The sequence below is a fragment of the Protopterus annectens genome, chromosome 13.part0 (genome assembly GCF_019279795.1).
Source record: "Protopterus annectens isolate FY-2018-M chromosome 13.part0, PAN1.0, whole genome shotgun sequence".
NCBI lineage: Eukaryota > Metazoa > Chordata > Ceratodontiformes > Protopteridae > Protopterus > Protopterus annectens.
In genome coordinates, this window is record NC_056747.1 from 738,400,257 (window position 1) to 738,416,525 (window position 16,269).

Here is a 16,269-nt window from a genome sequence, read left to right on the forward strand (position 1 = left end):
ACCCTAACAACAGCTGCATCAGACTATGCATGGGGGGCTCACTTGGCAGGGCAGTGCATTCAGGGCAAATGGAACCCTGTAGATGCACCTGCATATCAACCAAAAATAAATGTTAGCTGTACAGAATGCTCTGACAGCCTTCAAAGACCGTATTCTTCCAGGACAACTATTGGAAAAGACAGACAACACCACAGTTATGTGGTACATAGACAAGCAGGGGGGAACCCACTCGTACCCTCTTTGCAGACTAACCATGGCTCTGTGGAGCACAGCCTTGAGCTACCAAGTGCCCCTACAAGCTCAATTCCTGCCAGGCAAGCTAAATTCACTGGCAGACGACCTAAGCAGAAATCCCATGTACCTACATGAATGGAAACTGGAACCAAAAATATTCAACCTCTTGAGGAACAAATGGGGGACTCTAGAAATAGACCTGTTTGCCTCCCCCCAGAACTACCACTTGGACAAATTCTGTACAAGGACTCCCCACAGTCAAGCTCGGAAAGTGGATGCTCTGTCCTTTACCTGGGAAAGCCTCTCGGATTATGCCTTTCCCCCCGTGCCTCTCCTCTCAAAGGGTCTGTTAAAGATCAAACAGGACAAACCAATGATAATACTGATTGCACCAGACTGGCCACGCCAGCATTGGTGTTTACCCCCCTCTTGCACAGTATGATACTGCTGGAGCCATGGCACCTACCTCAGACACCTTCCCTGCTGTCCCAGCAGGCGGGCCAGATTCTGCACCCTCAGCTTCAAACCCTGAACCTTGCAGCCTGGCTAATCCCTTGAGCTCCCCAATAGCATCCCTCAGTAAGCAGATGCTTGATGTTATTCTGGAAGCAAGGAGGCCTAGCACTAGAAAATCTTATGCTGAAATGTGGAAAAGATACTGTTCCTGGAGCCAAGCTCAGGGGATGGGCACAACAGTGCCCAGCTTACCTTATATTCTTCAGTATTTAACAGGAATGCTCCAAAAGGGCCTATCCTTCTCGTCAATTAAAATTCATGCCTCTGCCATTTCAGCACAGTATAATACTGAACCACCCTTCTTCTCTCACCCCCTGCTAAAGCAGTTCCTCAGAGGGGCCAAAAATTTAAGACCCCCCCAGGCGAGCCCCTACTCCAGCCTGGGACCTTAACTTTGTATTGAAAAAGCTCACTTTCCCTACATTTGAACCATCTGTAACTGCAGAGTTGAAATTCCTTTCTTGGAAAACCACCTTCCATCTAGCCATCACTTCAGCAAGAAGAGTGTCTGAATTGCAGGCCCTCATGGCAGTGGAGCCCTTCATTATCTTCCATGCAGACAGGGTTTCCCTCAGGACCAATCCTTCCTTTATGTCCAAGGTGGTGTCTAGTGTGGCCCTAAATCAGTCCATTCATCTGCCTACTTTTTTTCCCGAATCCACAAAACAAAGGTGAATGAATACTGCACTCTTTGGACGTGCACAGACAACTTAGATTTTATTTGGACAGGACCAAGCCTCTCAGAAAATCTGAACAGCTGCTAGTTGGCTTTGCTGCAGGGGCAGAGGGGGAAGGTCATTTCAAAGCAAACCATTTCTAAATGTATAGCCCATTGCATTCATTTCTGCTGTAAGCACCATGGAAAAACTACCCCACAGGGGATAAGATCACATTCCACCAGGGCTGCATCTACCTCTACAGCCTTCCTCAGAGGAGTCCCTATCAGGGACATCCTAGAAGCTGCTACCTGGAGATCTGTACATAACTTCACCAAGAATTACCACATGCCTATTTTTTCTAAATCCAGAGCTGGTTTTGCCACTGCAGTCTTGTAGGGCTTAATAGCTGGTCCTAATGCTCTCTGAATTCCTCCTCCCTTCCTTAGCTTTGGGAGTCAACCCAAATGTAATGACTGCAACAGTGAAACATGAAGAACATAGTACAGTTGTGTACACTTACCATAAATGTAGATGTTGTGTACACTTACTATAAATGTAGATGTTCGAGTGTATTCACTGTTGCAGTACTGGTTACCCTCCCTCCAACCCCCTGACTTCTCTTGGCTCTACCCTCCTTCTTGTTTGGTGTATTTAAGCTTTCTGGTGTATTTGCTTTTTGTTGGAGGTGTAACCTAACATATAATTGCTTTCCGTTATGGGGGCACCTGACATCTGGGGCAATAAAAACTGATGTAATGGCGTCTGCTACATGTTTTATACCCCTGACGTCATGGAAGAAGAGACAGCATCCAACGCAGAAATCCATGACTTTGATATTCAGGCTGGCTGAGGGCTACCTGCAGACAGATGACCCAAATGTAATGACTGCAACAGTGAATAAACTCTAACATCTACATTTATGTAAGTGTACACAACTGTACCTTTTGCTGATTTGTGCATGTGTCCCAGAAGAGTGAGCTGCCAGTGGTTTCAGCAACCAAGTAGTCTCAAAAACATGGCCATGAATATGCTCAGATGGTCTGCAGAAATAGCTGTGATTGGAGCACTTGTGTGTGCTGTACTTACAGCATTTGGTCAAAGGCATTTCATTCAGAAAATACATGTTCAAGCACAAACTAGTAGTTGTACTTCAGAAGTGATGGTATAAGTAGCTACTAAAGTCGCTTCATCTGAAGACTGCTTACATGTTATTTTAACATTTATGTCTATTTTGTGACAACTGTCACAATGTGCAAATAGTTCCTATTTTTTTAACTTGTGAACTGCTGTCATCTGACAATGTATTTCAGGTTGTGCTGTGGGCTTCAGCTTTGGCTGTCTTTTCTTCCTGGAGGTGGTTACTCCCGGGAGTCTGTATACTACATTGTGATGTATAGAAAAAGGATAATTTGGGAAGAGAAATTCAAACAGTAATAATCTCTATGCTTTGATGTATTTTCTAATGTAAATTTGTGTAGAGCAGGTCATACATGATACCACATATCTTGTCCTCTGGGCAGTTGTTATGAACCCACTACCTCGGGGCATGTATGACTAACTAGATCCATTTCTTATGTTTGTAGCTAACTTCTGATGAGTTTTAACTTTTTATTTTGTTTATTATGCACAGATTCTGCTAGATACACCTGGACTCACTAGCCCGTCTAAAGGAAAAAGGTAAACTACTACTTAGCCAGTTTAATTGCATGAATTTTTGATGTGGGACTTCAGTGATTTAGTTTAGAGTTTAGGATGTTTAGTGATGTGACTCTTAAGTACTATGTGGCTTTGTGAGAGTCTGTAATTGTTCATAATTGAAGTTTCACAGCGATGAAAGGACGTTTAGACTCTTCACCTTTTGGGTACTTGGTTGTTTATGTGAAGTTCCAGAGAACTTTGTGTTTTTTTTTTTTTTTTTTTTTTTTTTTTTTTTATTTATTATTATTATTCCTTAGGTAACTACTTGTTTGTAAATAACTGAGCTAAGAAATAACTGAGTGTGATAATAGCATGGGTTAGTATTCTGATGCTGCCATGCTACTTTATATATAGGTCAGCATCAGATGCCAAAGCCAGTTTAAGTAGTTAGTGATCCAGTAAATATTGGATTTGTTCTTGGGATTCTGGGGTGAGGTAGTGTTCCACACTGCAGTCAAGTAACTGACACATGTTGTATAGGTTTTGATTTTGAGATAGCCTATAGTGTGAAGAGACTGTTGAACATCTTGGGTATGATATGAAGACAGTCTGTAAACTGAGGTACATTTCTATATTGTTGTATTTTTTTTTTTGCTTGCTTGCTTTGAGATCACTGTACTCTCAGATCTATGCTTACATGTTTATTCCCAAGTTGGACCCCATCTGAAAATGGTCATACTTGGTCAGCTCTTCTGTCTGTTTAATAAAGCAAAATAAATAAAATGTTTACAGATGTGAGCTTCTAAGCTGTCTAGTTTAGATTTGTGAGATATGTGACCAAAAGGTGTTAGAAGGAATTGGGTAGCTAGAGATTTTCCCTGAAAATAGGGCTGTATTGCACAAATGGATTTCGTTACAAAATCATGCCCTATTGTGTGATGCTCATTGATATGAAAATGATGACCTGGTGAAAGTGTGGTATGAGTTGTGGGCATGAAACCACAGATTGTCATCCATGTTAAAATAGTGAGTTCATGTTGTTGAGTAGTCCAGCATACATGACTGTTGAGAGAGTTTTGTGTAATGGAGATGAAACCCCATAAATCGAGTGTGAAGTGATTCACATGAAGTGCTGTATGTAGGAGAGACTATTTGTTTTTCTGTGTGCAGATGGGTACCTCAAAGAGATCTTAAAATACTCTGAGTAGATTTGGCACAATACCCAGTTAATGCTGTGATAGAATCAAGTGTATTATGGAGCTGAGGCTTTTCATGTTTTGTAGGTGAAACCACCAAAGAGTAAGCATGCTTTTTGGTCCTTTGTAGAAGTGCACTCTGTCTGGGATTTGCACAGGTGATGGAGGCAGGACAGCTTCTGAGACAACAGAGCATCATATAGAAGTGAGAGTGAACTCGGCATAATGCAGAGAGTCGTGGGGGGTTGACATAATGGTTAAGGCCTTCACCTTATAGAAACAAGGTACAGGGTTTGATCCTGATCTCAGGCTATTGGCTTGGCTTAAAATGGCCATTCAGGGCACTTAGCCTAGTATTCACCTATAAACCTATTGGATCATTGAACCATTGACTTGATGAGGGGTTTGCCCACGTTACCAAACAGAAGTCTACTTGGGCTTGCACATATTCACTGAGCACCTATTTTTGGTAGAGGGGACGACTGGCCTTGCATTGCTTCACTGAGCACAACAAGGCTGATGTTTCATTACCTCACTAAACACTGTTTACCCTGCATTGACTGTGGTGGTAAGGAAAACTTGGCTTTAGCAGTATTACAAAATGTTGGGGGTAGAGTCTGAATGGCCTTGAAACAGCTTCAGTGAATTTGGTGCGTTTGGATTTATTTTCTGATTGTAGTTTCAGTGCATGCCGCCCTCTTGAATCTTAGCTTGACTTTATTTGATGTTTTTCTTTATCACTGTTATTTACTCCTGGGGTATCTTGCTGAGGATAGCCAAATGTCTGGCTAGCATACATTTACATCTGTGGGTGCCGTATGTCCTGTGTGCAAGGTACATATGCGCCATACAAGCGCCTAATCCTCAGAACTTCTTTGTCACAAGTCCAAATGCTACATTTGAATTAAGTTTGCAAACTGTTCAGAGTTTTTCACTACCATGCCTTCTACAGATAAGTGTCCCATTGGGTTCTTTCTTTTTTTTTTTACCTATTACCTTAAGTTTAAATGTCATCCAGGAAAGGAAAATTTAGGTGTGGGAGGAACATTCCCCATAAAAATAGACAAACTGTGCCTTTTTTGTTTGGATGCTAACCGTGGCCATACACAGTGTGAGGTTTGTCAGCCATTTGTCTCTAAGACACTCCATAGTCCTCTGTTTTCTCTTTACATTTACTTTGGAGAACCAGCAAGTATAGCTTTTGACTCTGGGTACCATGGCTGAATCTGCCCACCCTGAAGTTCAGCTGCAGCTTAAAAAGAAAGCCAAAAAGGAGCAAACCTTTCCTGCTGCTCTCCAGCGTCAACCAGATGTTTCCATCAAGTTGGATGAAGTACCTGAGGACCGTCCTGTGCTGGCATCAGCTACTGCTGCCATAACACAGCTGGAGGCTGACATGGAACTGCTTACCCGCACATCCACTGAGGCTGTGGCAAAGTCTGGTGCTAAAGTGAAGGGGAACCACAGCTAATTGTTTCAAAGAGGCTTAGGAGGATTCCCCAAGTACTTGTTAGGGAAAAGGTGCTTGGTACCCTTCCTGAATCTAGGCAGGGGTTGGAACATCATAGATTTGTTAAAGTTGATGTTCCTTTAAAAAAGAAACATGTGGTATCTGTGACAAAGTATTTCCGCAGAGGATGGCAAGATTTTACTCTGGGGCTTTTCAATGCCCTTATGGCATTTTATCCTCCCCCCCCCCCCAAGGATTGTCTATTTCTGCTGCTTGGTCTTTCAGTCTTTCCAAATGCCCTAAGGATTCTGATTCCTCTGATAAGTTGGACCCTGGTGTGGAGTCGTTGACTTAATCCTCTCAGATCCATTTTGCACTTGCCCTTAGGTCTGAGGAAGAGGATTCTGTTTCTCTTGACTGCCCTATAGAGGAATTGTCTTTTGGGGATATGGTGGTTTATATAATGGAACACTTTTTAAGTAGAACTGTTCCAGTGTTTCTGATATTCAAAAATGATACAATGAACTCTTGCAAATTATGCTCAGCCTTCTGCAGTCCCTCCAGTGCTCCCTGCCCTTCTAGATACTTTCACTGCAGTTCCTCATTCCCCTGCTTCTAAAGAACTGGACAGGTTCTATAAAGTTCCTGAAGCTCAACAGTTTTTATATAAAAGCCCTTCCTCTGATCTGGGTGTTACTTCTGATAAACCATCCAAGTTGCTGACGTCTTCTAAGCTTTTGCCGTCTAATAAGGACAGCTGTGCCATGGACAGGTATGGTAAAACAGCATATACATCTGTTACCTTAACCTACAGGGCTGTTAATTACCAGACCCGTATGACTAAGTATGTTCTGCATCTTCTGTCCTAACTTGGGTACATTTTGGCTGATTATGAGACTCAAAAGGCAAGACTGCTGCCATTTCCTTTTTGAGCTTTGCTTCTCAGGTGACTTATTCTATTAAACTTAGCTGTGATGCTTCTGATGCTTCCTGTAGGGCAGCTGCATCTGTATCTATTAGGAGGAGGTATTCTTGGTCACACCTTCAGGCTTTGTCTGAAGACATCATGGCTAAATTATTGGATTCTCTCTTAGATAACAGGAATCTATTTGGCACTGCTGTGGCTAAATTATTTAAGATCCTTCAAGGTAAGGGTAAAGTTATATAGGATTTTTCTTCCTAAGTTTTTGAGAAATTATCCTTCTAAGCCTTCTTTTGTTTGTAGACATCCTAAACAGCCTTCTAGGGGCAAGAGGCTTCTAGGAGACTTTTTCCAGACAAGTCTTCTCAGGGTGCTAAAAGTCAAAAGCTGCCTTTCCCTGACAGATCTGCTTCTGTTTGACATTCAGCCCCTTCTACCCCTCAGACAGATTCCTCTGTCCCTCAGGTTGACTCGTACTTTTCCTGTTTGGCAACAGATAACCACAGATGCTTGAGTTCTTTTCATTGTCAAACATGATTATTTTATGGCCTGGAAGTCCATTCTTCCATTCTCAGGCCTTCCTCAGCCATCTGCTTGTCAGCTCCCACATTTTCCTTTGGTTCTGCAGGATCTGGTGATCGAACCTGTCCTGTCTCCGCAGGGAACACGATTTTATTCCAGGATGTTTTTAGTTCCCTGGAATGAGAGGTCATTGAGGCCAATTCTAGACCTTTCTTTTCGTGACACCTTTCTCAAGGTTCCTTCTTTCAGAACGCTGTCTCTTCAGACACTTCTCCCTCTGTTGCTTCCTCAAGCTTTTCTGGTATCCCTGGATTTGAAGAACACTTAATTCCACATTCCTATTCACCCTAGCTTCAGGAAATGTTTATATTTCTCTGATTCTTCTTCTCATTATCAGTTCTCTGCTTTGCCTTTTGGTCTTTTTACAGCTCCAAGGGTCTTTTAATTAAGGTCTGGCCCCGTGATAGCCTTCTGCATATTTCAGGGAATACAGATATTCCCTTATTTGAACGACCTGGATTTATGCCCCCTCTCAGCAGCTCCTGCTTTAAGATTTGCACTTCATTAAGCTGCTTCTGCTCAATGTAGGTGTGATGATGTGAAGTATTGCCAGGGAGAATTAGGGCAGTGCATGTGTATCATATGCCAGTGTGGCTGGCTGGAGTTTTGTGAATGGTTTTGTCATTTCACTGCCACACTGATTTGTACAGATGTTTGTGTTTAAAAAATGTATCAACAGTGTTGTTATAACTGATTGATTAAATGCTTATTTTTAAACGAATAATTCCAACAGTGTTATAACTGATTAAAGGTTATGTCTAAACAAAGAATTCTGGAAGGGAAGAGTAGAAGTTTTTGAAATTGTTCTATAGCTTTCAGGTATTTCAGCAGATCTTTGCAAAGCTCTGAGTGTGTATTGTACCAGAGTCATGTGATCAAATGTGATGTCATTCCATAACCAGTACTGAGAGGATGGAACTCTTACAGCAGTTTTTGTTTGGTTTCCTTTGGGACCTGATATAAAGATCTATGACAGTTATCGCAGTCAGTTCAATTGAGTTAGTTTAGTTCAGTCTGTTAGAAGCGCATCACATTGCCTTGTGGAAATAAGCAACTCAGCATGCAATCTCACTTTGCTGTATTAATTAAGTTAGCTGGGGAACAGTTTTTCCTTAGATAGTCAGGAAATACAGTGAGATTAGTTAAGTATTGTTTTTCTGCATCTGTTTTGCATCTGTCCAACTGTGTTGTTTTTATTTCTCCTGTGATGAAACTCTAGTATTTATTGTACTTGGATATTTAGTATTCTCATGTTTTCTATTTTATTATTTATTATTAAATATTGTATACCTTTCATTGTGATTGGTCTTTTGGAGAATAAGTTTAACATATTAAAGTACTTGTGCTTATTTTAGTGACACCATGGCCACTCCGAAAAGCGTTGCTGCTTTGGTTGTACTGTACCATTTATATTAGTATTCATTTTATTTCAGTATAATTGGAAACCCTTGTAAGAGCCTTAGAGTGGTTGTCTGGTGGCAGAGTGGTTACCTTATGGTCTGGGCATAGGAGACACAGCTAGTAAATCTGTGCCAGCCTTTCTCAGGAGTGGAGTGTGTGTGTTTGTGTTCGTGTGTGTGTGTGTGTGTGTGTGTGTGTGTGTGTGTGTGTGTGTGTGTGTGTGTGTGTGTGTAAATCAGATACCCAGGTGTGGGTGTGTCAGTTACTTGCAACTGGGACACAGTGTTCCAAAGTGAATCTTGTTTGGGATCTGGAGAGAGAGAGAGAGTTCAGTCCCAGGTCTGGAGTGTGTTCCCTGTGTGCTCTTGGGAGAAACTGTGCTTGATGCAGAGAACTGTATCTGAAAATACTGTGTAATTCCATTCCTGTTTTTAGTGACAGTCTCTCACCAGTGTCAGTGGTGAGGATTGAGGCTCCTTGATTACTGGCCAGGGGTAAAAAGGACGCCATAGTAAGGGTTCACACGCAGTCTCAAAGTCTGTGTTTATTTCCTCTCAGGACCAAGTGTTTCTGCATTGCAGGATTCAGACCATTCCAATGTTTGCTTGCCTCCCAAGGTCCTGTCTTTGACTTGTTTCGTTTCTCTTTCTCCTCTTCCAGTCCTTCTCCAAACAAAATGTCACAGTCATGTGGTACATCAACAGGCAAGCAGGCATATCATCTTACCTTGCTTGCAGGTTAGCTCTTCAGGCCTGGGATTTTGCAGTCAGCCATCACTTCATTCTTCAGGCGGTCTACATTCCCTCAAAGCACAGACTGGTGGCAGACTCTGAACATGTCCAGGACAGATCTCGCAGATGGATGTTTAACAGGAAGGTGTTTCTGGACATTGCACACCGGTAGGGTACTCCTTGGGTAGATCTTTTTGCTTCCCCTCTGAACAGTCAACTTCCCCAGTTCTTTTCCAGAATGCCAGGTCCTTTGGCCTTGAAAAGTGTCTTTTTCTTGGAAAGGGGTGGTTTCTGTATGCCTATTCCCTCTTCCTCTACTACCAAACTTCCTGCAGAAGACCATGTGGGCACACCCAAAAATCTTGCTGGTGACTCCCTTTTGGCCCAGACTGCATTAGTTCCCTCTTCTGCTTCATCTGTTCAGAACAGTCATCACTAATTACCTCGCAAGATGAATCTTCTCAAACAAGACAAGGGCTCTCTCATTCATCCACACATTTTTCAATTGACACTTTAGAGTGATAGTGTTTTGATTCCTTTTAGGTACCAATTTTCTGAGCATGTGCTTGGGTTTTCCTAGAGGCCAGAAAACCTACTGCTAGAAAATCATATGTGACTAAACGGAAGAGATTTTCTCTTTAGTGTCTCGAGCATGACCTGGACCCTTATTCTGTGGAGGTTCCTGTGGTCCTTTCTTATTTTTATGAGTTGCTCAATTCTGGTGTAACATATATGTCTGTTAAAATTTATTAATTTGACTGTGCAGTGGTGCAGCGGTTGCATTGTTGCCTCACAGCAAGAAGCTCTCCAGTTCGATCCTCAGCTGAGGAGCCTTCTGTGCGGAGTCTGCATGTCCTCTCTGCATTCATGTGGGTTTCTTCCAGGTGCTCCGTTTTCCTCCCAAGTTACAAAGACATGCGTCTGGAATGTTTCTCCCTGGCCCTCCGCTGAAAACTGGCTTCACTTCAAGTCAGACTATGCCAGTAAACAAATGTTAAATAAATAAATTAATTGGCCATTTCTGCTTGTCTGCCTCTTGAGTCCATCTTTGGCATCTAGTTTTGAAGTAATTTTTAAAGGGCGTCGTCCATAGCTGGCCTATTCCGACACATTGCAACCTTAATTTTGTTCTTGGGAATTTGACCCAGTCCTGTTTTGAGCCTATGGTTTCTTCTTCTCTACAATATTGCACTTGTAAGACTGTGTTGTTGGTGACTCTTAATTCTGCTGAGAGGGTCTCTGAACTTCAGGCACTCATGGTGATTTCATCTTTCTTTTTTTTTTTGCAGGGACAGGGTGTCTTTGTACCAATCCTTTTATGCTTAAGGTGGGTAATGATTTGTCGTTGAATCAATCCATTCAAAGGATCGTAGGAGGTTACTAGGATAATGGTCCTGGGGCCCTTACAAGCCTAGCCAAGAGTTTATCCCCAAAAAAGAACCCTCAGTCAGTACCTGTCGCCCCATCAATGAGGGACAAAGGTGAAACCCCTGGGACATATTTTTGGTTTCCCATCCATTCATCAAGGTAGGTTGTGCTTGAAGAGGGTCGACGAGTTACTTTGTTTGACATGTATGGGAAGTCTGTTCCAGAGATGGGGCAGCCTCTGTGATTCATCTTTCTTCTTTTTTCCTCCTCTCCAAAAACTCATAGTGAAAGGGTTCTTTACACCTTGGATTTACATAGACAGCTCAGATATTATTTGAGCAAGACAAAACGTATCAGATCATCTGATCAGCTTTTTGTATCCTTTCATGCCAGGAAATTGGATTTTGCAGTATCTAAGCAAACCATCTCCTTCTGGATTTCTAAGACCATTTCTTTGTGCTATTCTTTTAATGACGAGCAGATTTCCTGTTTGGTTCATGCTTATTTCCACCAGGGCAGTGGCCACTTTTGATGCTTGAAGCAGCAATTTGGTCTTCTGTTCACACTTTCACCAAACATTACAAGTTTGATATTATTTGTAGGGGCAGGGCACGTTTTGCCAGGGCCATCCTTCATAGTTTTTGGAGGGCTGTTCTCTGGCTTCCTCCTCCCATACTTTACATTAGCCTTTGTACTGTCCCAGGAGTGAAGAATACTGCAGCAGTGGTAAGGAAGGACATAGTACAGTTGTGTAAGATCTTACCATAACAGTAGGTTACTTCTCACTTTTGCAGTATTCTGTCCATCCCTCCTACCCCATGTTACTTTGTTTCCCTTCTGTTTTGTTAAAAAAAAAAAAAAATCATCTTCCCTTCCTGGATGTGTGTGTTACTACTTTTCTCTGGGGTTGCTCTAGTTCTTCTGGGGCATTTCAGTTCTAAGGATTAGGTGCTAATATGTCCCATATGTACCTTATGCCTTACCCATAGGACACATGTCTAATGTATAGTACCTAGACGATGCAAAGACTTTGGTATGCTATTTGGACATTTGGCTATCCTTGGCAGAATATTCTAGAAATAAAGAATACTGCAACAGTGAAAAGTAGGACATCTAGTGTTATGGTAAGGGCTTATAAAACTGTATCTTCTTAGTATCCCTCTTTTCCCACATGGAATCTGTTCTTGATATTGCACCATAGTCAGCACTCACTCCACTGTTAGTAAAGCTGCTGTGTTTATAACCTTTCTACCAAAACCTTCCTCATTTCACTCCCCCACCTATTCCATAAAAGTTCTGCCCTGCCCTCACAAGCTGTCTTCACTTCACTTTGAATGTTTTTCTTCTCCTACTTTCTGACAACCCTGAACTTGACCAATATGTTGTCCTGTTTACACTTGCCTTTCTTCTGTACCCTGCCTCTTACTAAAAACCTCTGCATTTCACACACTGATGCTCACAGTATTAAGAACAAGCTTTACCTTCCTGAAGCTCAGCTGCATGTTCAAGATTTTTTATACCTGTCATCACAAAAATGTGGCTAATGTCTAACATCCTTTCACCCCTCATTGCCAGTCTCTGCTACTCCTATAGAAAAGATTACCTGGGCTGTGTTGTAGGCCCCAGTGCACTGAGTCTTTCAGAAAAATCCCAGTAGGTCTGACTTGTTGAATGTTCCTCCTCCCTTCTACTTGGATCAGAATGAATCATTATACTACTAACCTTAGGGTCCTTTACTAAATTATGCATTGCTTCTGTTTATCAGCCACCATGTCCTCTGTCACTGCTTTGCTTTCCCTTCTGATTTTTTTTGTCTTGTTCCATGTATAACTTTATGATCCCTGGCAAATGAAAATCTCAATGGCCATAGCCAATGCCATCACTGCTTAAAATTTAATGTCAAGCCTATCATAACCACTATCAAATTGTTAGTGATCCCACTCACCTATACCCCAACACTGGCAGTAATTTCCTGTTAAACATTCTTCTTACTAACATCCTTTGTCATTACAGATGTTCACCATAGTCACTGTTGTAGTACTGAGTCACAATTGAAGCATTTATGAAAGGAGCTCCCACTCAGGCCATATTAGAAGCAGAAACCTGTTCCTCTGTACACACATACACCAAACACTACCGATTTAAGGCAATTTCTAGGGCTAGAGCAGGGTTTGCCTCTGCTATCCTGCAGAGCCTGCTGTCCCTGGACCAAAACTCTTTCCAAGCTCCCCAATGAGAAGCTTTGAGAATCTTCCCAAGACTCATTACTGCAGCATTGACTATGATGAACATAATACAGTTTTGTATATGACTTATAATTGTAGATGTTAGAGTAGATCAACGTTGCATTACCCTTTCCCACCTCCTTCCCCTCTCTCGTCTTTTCCTTTACCCTAGGGTTTGGGTGGGTTCCACTCATTCCCCACTCCCACTCCTACTCCTTTAGCCCAGGGTTCTTGCTGTCAGTAGGGCAAGTTTGGCAGGAAGTGCTACGCCTGAGGACCATCAGACTCCTAGGAACTTGGTCAAGAAAGACTTGAAGATAGCACTAGCAGATGTACTTATACCCATGACATCCTGAAGTCAGACAGCCAAAGACATACTTTGGCTGGGCAGTGGTGAAAGATTCTGGTACTTGGGCCAGCCACAGGTGACTGCGTAGCAGGATGTCACAAAACTCTGTACTGCATCTTTGATTTATTTGAAATCTACAGTTATGGCAAGTCATCTTCGCAACTGTACTTTCTCTCAGAATCCTCTCTGAATCTCTCAGTAAAAAATGCCCTGTGCCCTCGCATTGATCATTCAAGCAACCTGAAATTCCTCAGCCTTCATGCTTTGCTTTTCATTCCCCCAGTCTAAAGAAAGTCTTCTTACACTTCACCTTAGCATTATTCATATTTCTCTACTTTTGACTCCACTGATGACGTAAGCCTCTTAATTTGTCTTTTTACCAATACAGAGTACCCATATTCCAGTCACAAGATACTTCCACTGCAGCCTGTTTTCAGAAATTGCATATAAGGCTGTAACAAACTTGGCCATCTTTGGAAAGTCATCAATGCTTTTGTATATCATATGTACCTCTACTGCTTTAAGCATGAAACTTGCAGTGCAATTAAACAAGTGAACCCAGTTTCCTTAAAACCAAGTACAATGCACTTTCTCATCAACCCTGGCTCTTTTGGAATGATTTTGAAATCTCTGATTGGCTTACAGTGTTCCAATAAACCTACCTCTCTCTACCTCTAATACTGCAAACACAGTTGCTGACTTTTTTTTACCTAAATCCCCTTCCTCCCACTATCGATGCCATTCCCTTAGCCAGTCTGTCCTCAGCTCATTTTTCCTTGCAGCAGCTAACAGTAACAGCACTCTTGATCTCTCCCAAATCTTTTACCTCAGATCCTTCTGTCACATTTTCTTCTGTATGCTTCTCAGTGCTGAGCTTAGCAAGTGTTACCATGGCACTAGTACCCTTCTCCCTAAATTTAAAAAAACAGGGCCTCCCTCCATATTTTCATTCCATTAACCTTAATTTTTCAGCCTCACTTCAAAATCTGAGATGATTGTAAAACTGTCCTAATAATACCTTTCCCTTTGCAGCCTTGCTATGCATACTTTACACCAGTAGCCATTCTTCCTTCCTTCCTTAGTAAAAGTCACAGAAAAACTAGTGTATGAACAACTCATGAGTATATAAGCCTTTTCTTCATCCTTCATTCCAAGCATGGTTTCAAGCCTGTGGTTAACACAAACTGTTTATGGCAACCAGCATTATGATTTTCAGTATAAATAGAGGACTACTCAACTGGTGCTGTGTTCATTGACTTTAAATATACCTTTTATCTGTCCAACCAGTCCCTACCACTCACTGTACTCTGACAAACTTCTTTCATAAGTCCCCTCAGCTGATTCAACAACTACTTAACCACTCGCTCTCTTTTACATTTTCTGTTACTGTAACACTTGTTTGTTTGTGTCTTTTGGCTTTTCCCGGTTAGGGGTCGCTACAGCGAAACTTGGTCCACACTACTACCCTAAAATGAAGCATCCACCAGTGCTCCATCTTTGGCCTGTTCATTTGTGTTTTCATCAATTAACCTTCCTAACCTTGAAACCATACTGCATGCCAGCAACCTCGTTTTATTCAATGGCCAAAATAGTAACTCTTGTCAGATTTGCTCTACAGACCCGGCTTAATAATGTTTTTGTTGGTAGCCTCCTACTCTGTGATTGTGGGGTGCTCAAAAGCATGATTTGTCTGTCATAAAGACTGGCTGGCAATCCTTCAGTTAATCTTTTTAATCTATGGGGGTAGCACTGTTTCACCCACCAACTTGTGCAGATGCCTAAATGTAATTATTGACCCTTGCCGTCATCTTAGACTTAGAAGCTGTACCCTCCAGAGTTCTAACAAAACTCATACATAGTTACAAATTTGCCTGCCTCTACTAAATCCTGACCCTCTGTATCCTTCCTTCCTACTCATGACCGTCTTTTACATTCACTTTCTTACCACTGATTGCAATTGTCAAAGTTCCATGCAGGAGACTCAAGACATTATAGATTTGTAAGCTTTGTTAATCAATGAACAAAACGGTGTAAGAAACGTCTGTGTGGAAGATGTTCAGTCCATATAATTCTAGTTAATCACTGTATATTAATCCAGATCAGACAATAGTAGTAGAAGTAGCGAACTTAAACTCATCTTAAATCAAAACAAAACAAAAAACAATAGAAAATATATAATTGTACAGCATTACTAAGTATTCGAAAGTAGTCCAAGTAAGGCAGGCAGTCTGTTTCCAGTCGAAAATCCTTTATTAAGTGCACAGACAAGCGATCAAAGAAAAACAAAAATAGAGTAATAATTTCCTCACAAGCTTTCTAAATATATATATACTTTTTATCAGGCATGGGAGTGGTTTATTGTGCTGTAAAACAAAGTGTTATTGGTACACATGTTAAATTCACATCCCTTCCCCCATCAGTGTGACATTCGAGCTGGTCCTGCCCTACTTAGTAGCTGTCATAATAATATATAACCCTTAAGTACTTTAAATAAAATTTATAATGATGTGGTACCTCTTATTTAACCAGATTATTAAGTAGATTATTAAGTCTGTGATTTTATCCAAGACAATATACTACATGGCTGGAAATATATCAACCTTAGTTCATTTGGCAATCAAAAAATATATATAAATATATACATATACATTTTGCATGTAAAAATCAGTTTCTGTTTTCATAACCTATTGTTAACAAAGATCGCTTTCGTCCTTCTAGACTTCTTCAGGTCTTGTGTACAAGAACCCTAAAAACAATCTATAAAAATATATATAATTGTATAATTAGTTAGTATTGTTATTATACATCATTTTGAATAAAGTGGAAAAAAAATAACCAGAAAAAAATAAGAAAAAATGTATGTATGATGATGGAAACAAAATATACACTTAAATTTCAACTGAGACTAAGAGAGTTGGTGGAGTAAGAGTTGATGGGAAAATTCTAGCCAGTTTCAAGTTTGTAAAGAAAGGCAGTAGTGAGAGTTGTAGGGTTGATT

The 16,269-nt window shown here is 41.2% G+C and overlaps 1 protein-coding gene across 2 annotated transcripts in view; it reads left to right on the top strand.

Moving 5' to 3' along the window:
• ERAL1 (Era like 12S mitochondrial rRNA chaperone 1) overlaps window positions 1-16,269 on the top strand; it is a 609,521-nt gene that overhangs the window by 285,323 nt on the left and 307,929 nt on the right. For both annotated transcript variants that reach the window (XM_044054425.1, XM_044054426.1), the window contains exon 5: window positions 3,040-3,086. In XM_044054425.1, coding sequence (XP_043910360.1) covers window positions 3,040-3,086 — 47 coding nt within the window. The remainder of the gene's footprint in view (window positions 1-3,039; window positions 3,087-16,269) is intronic.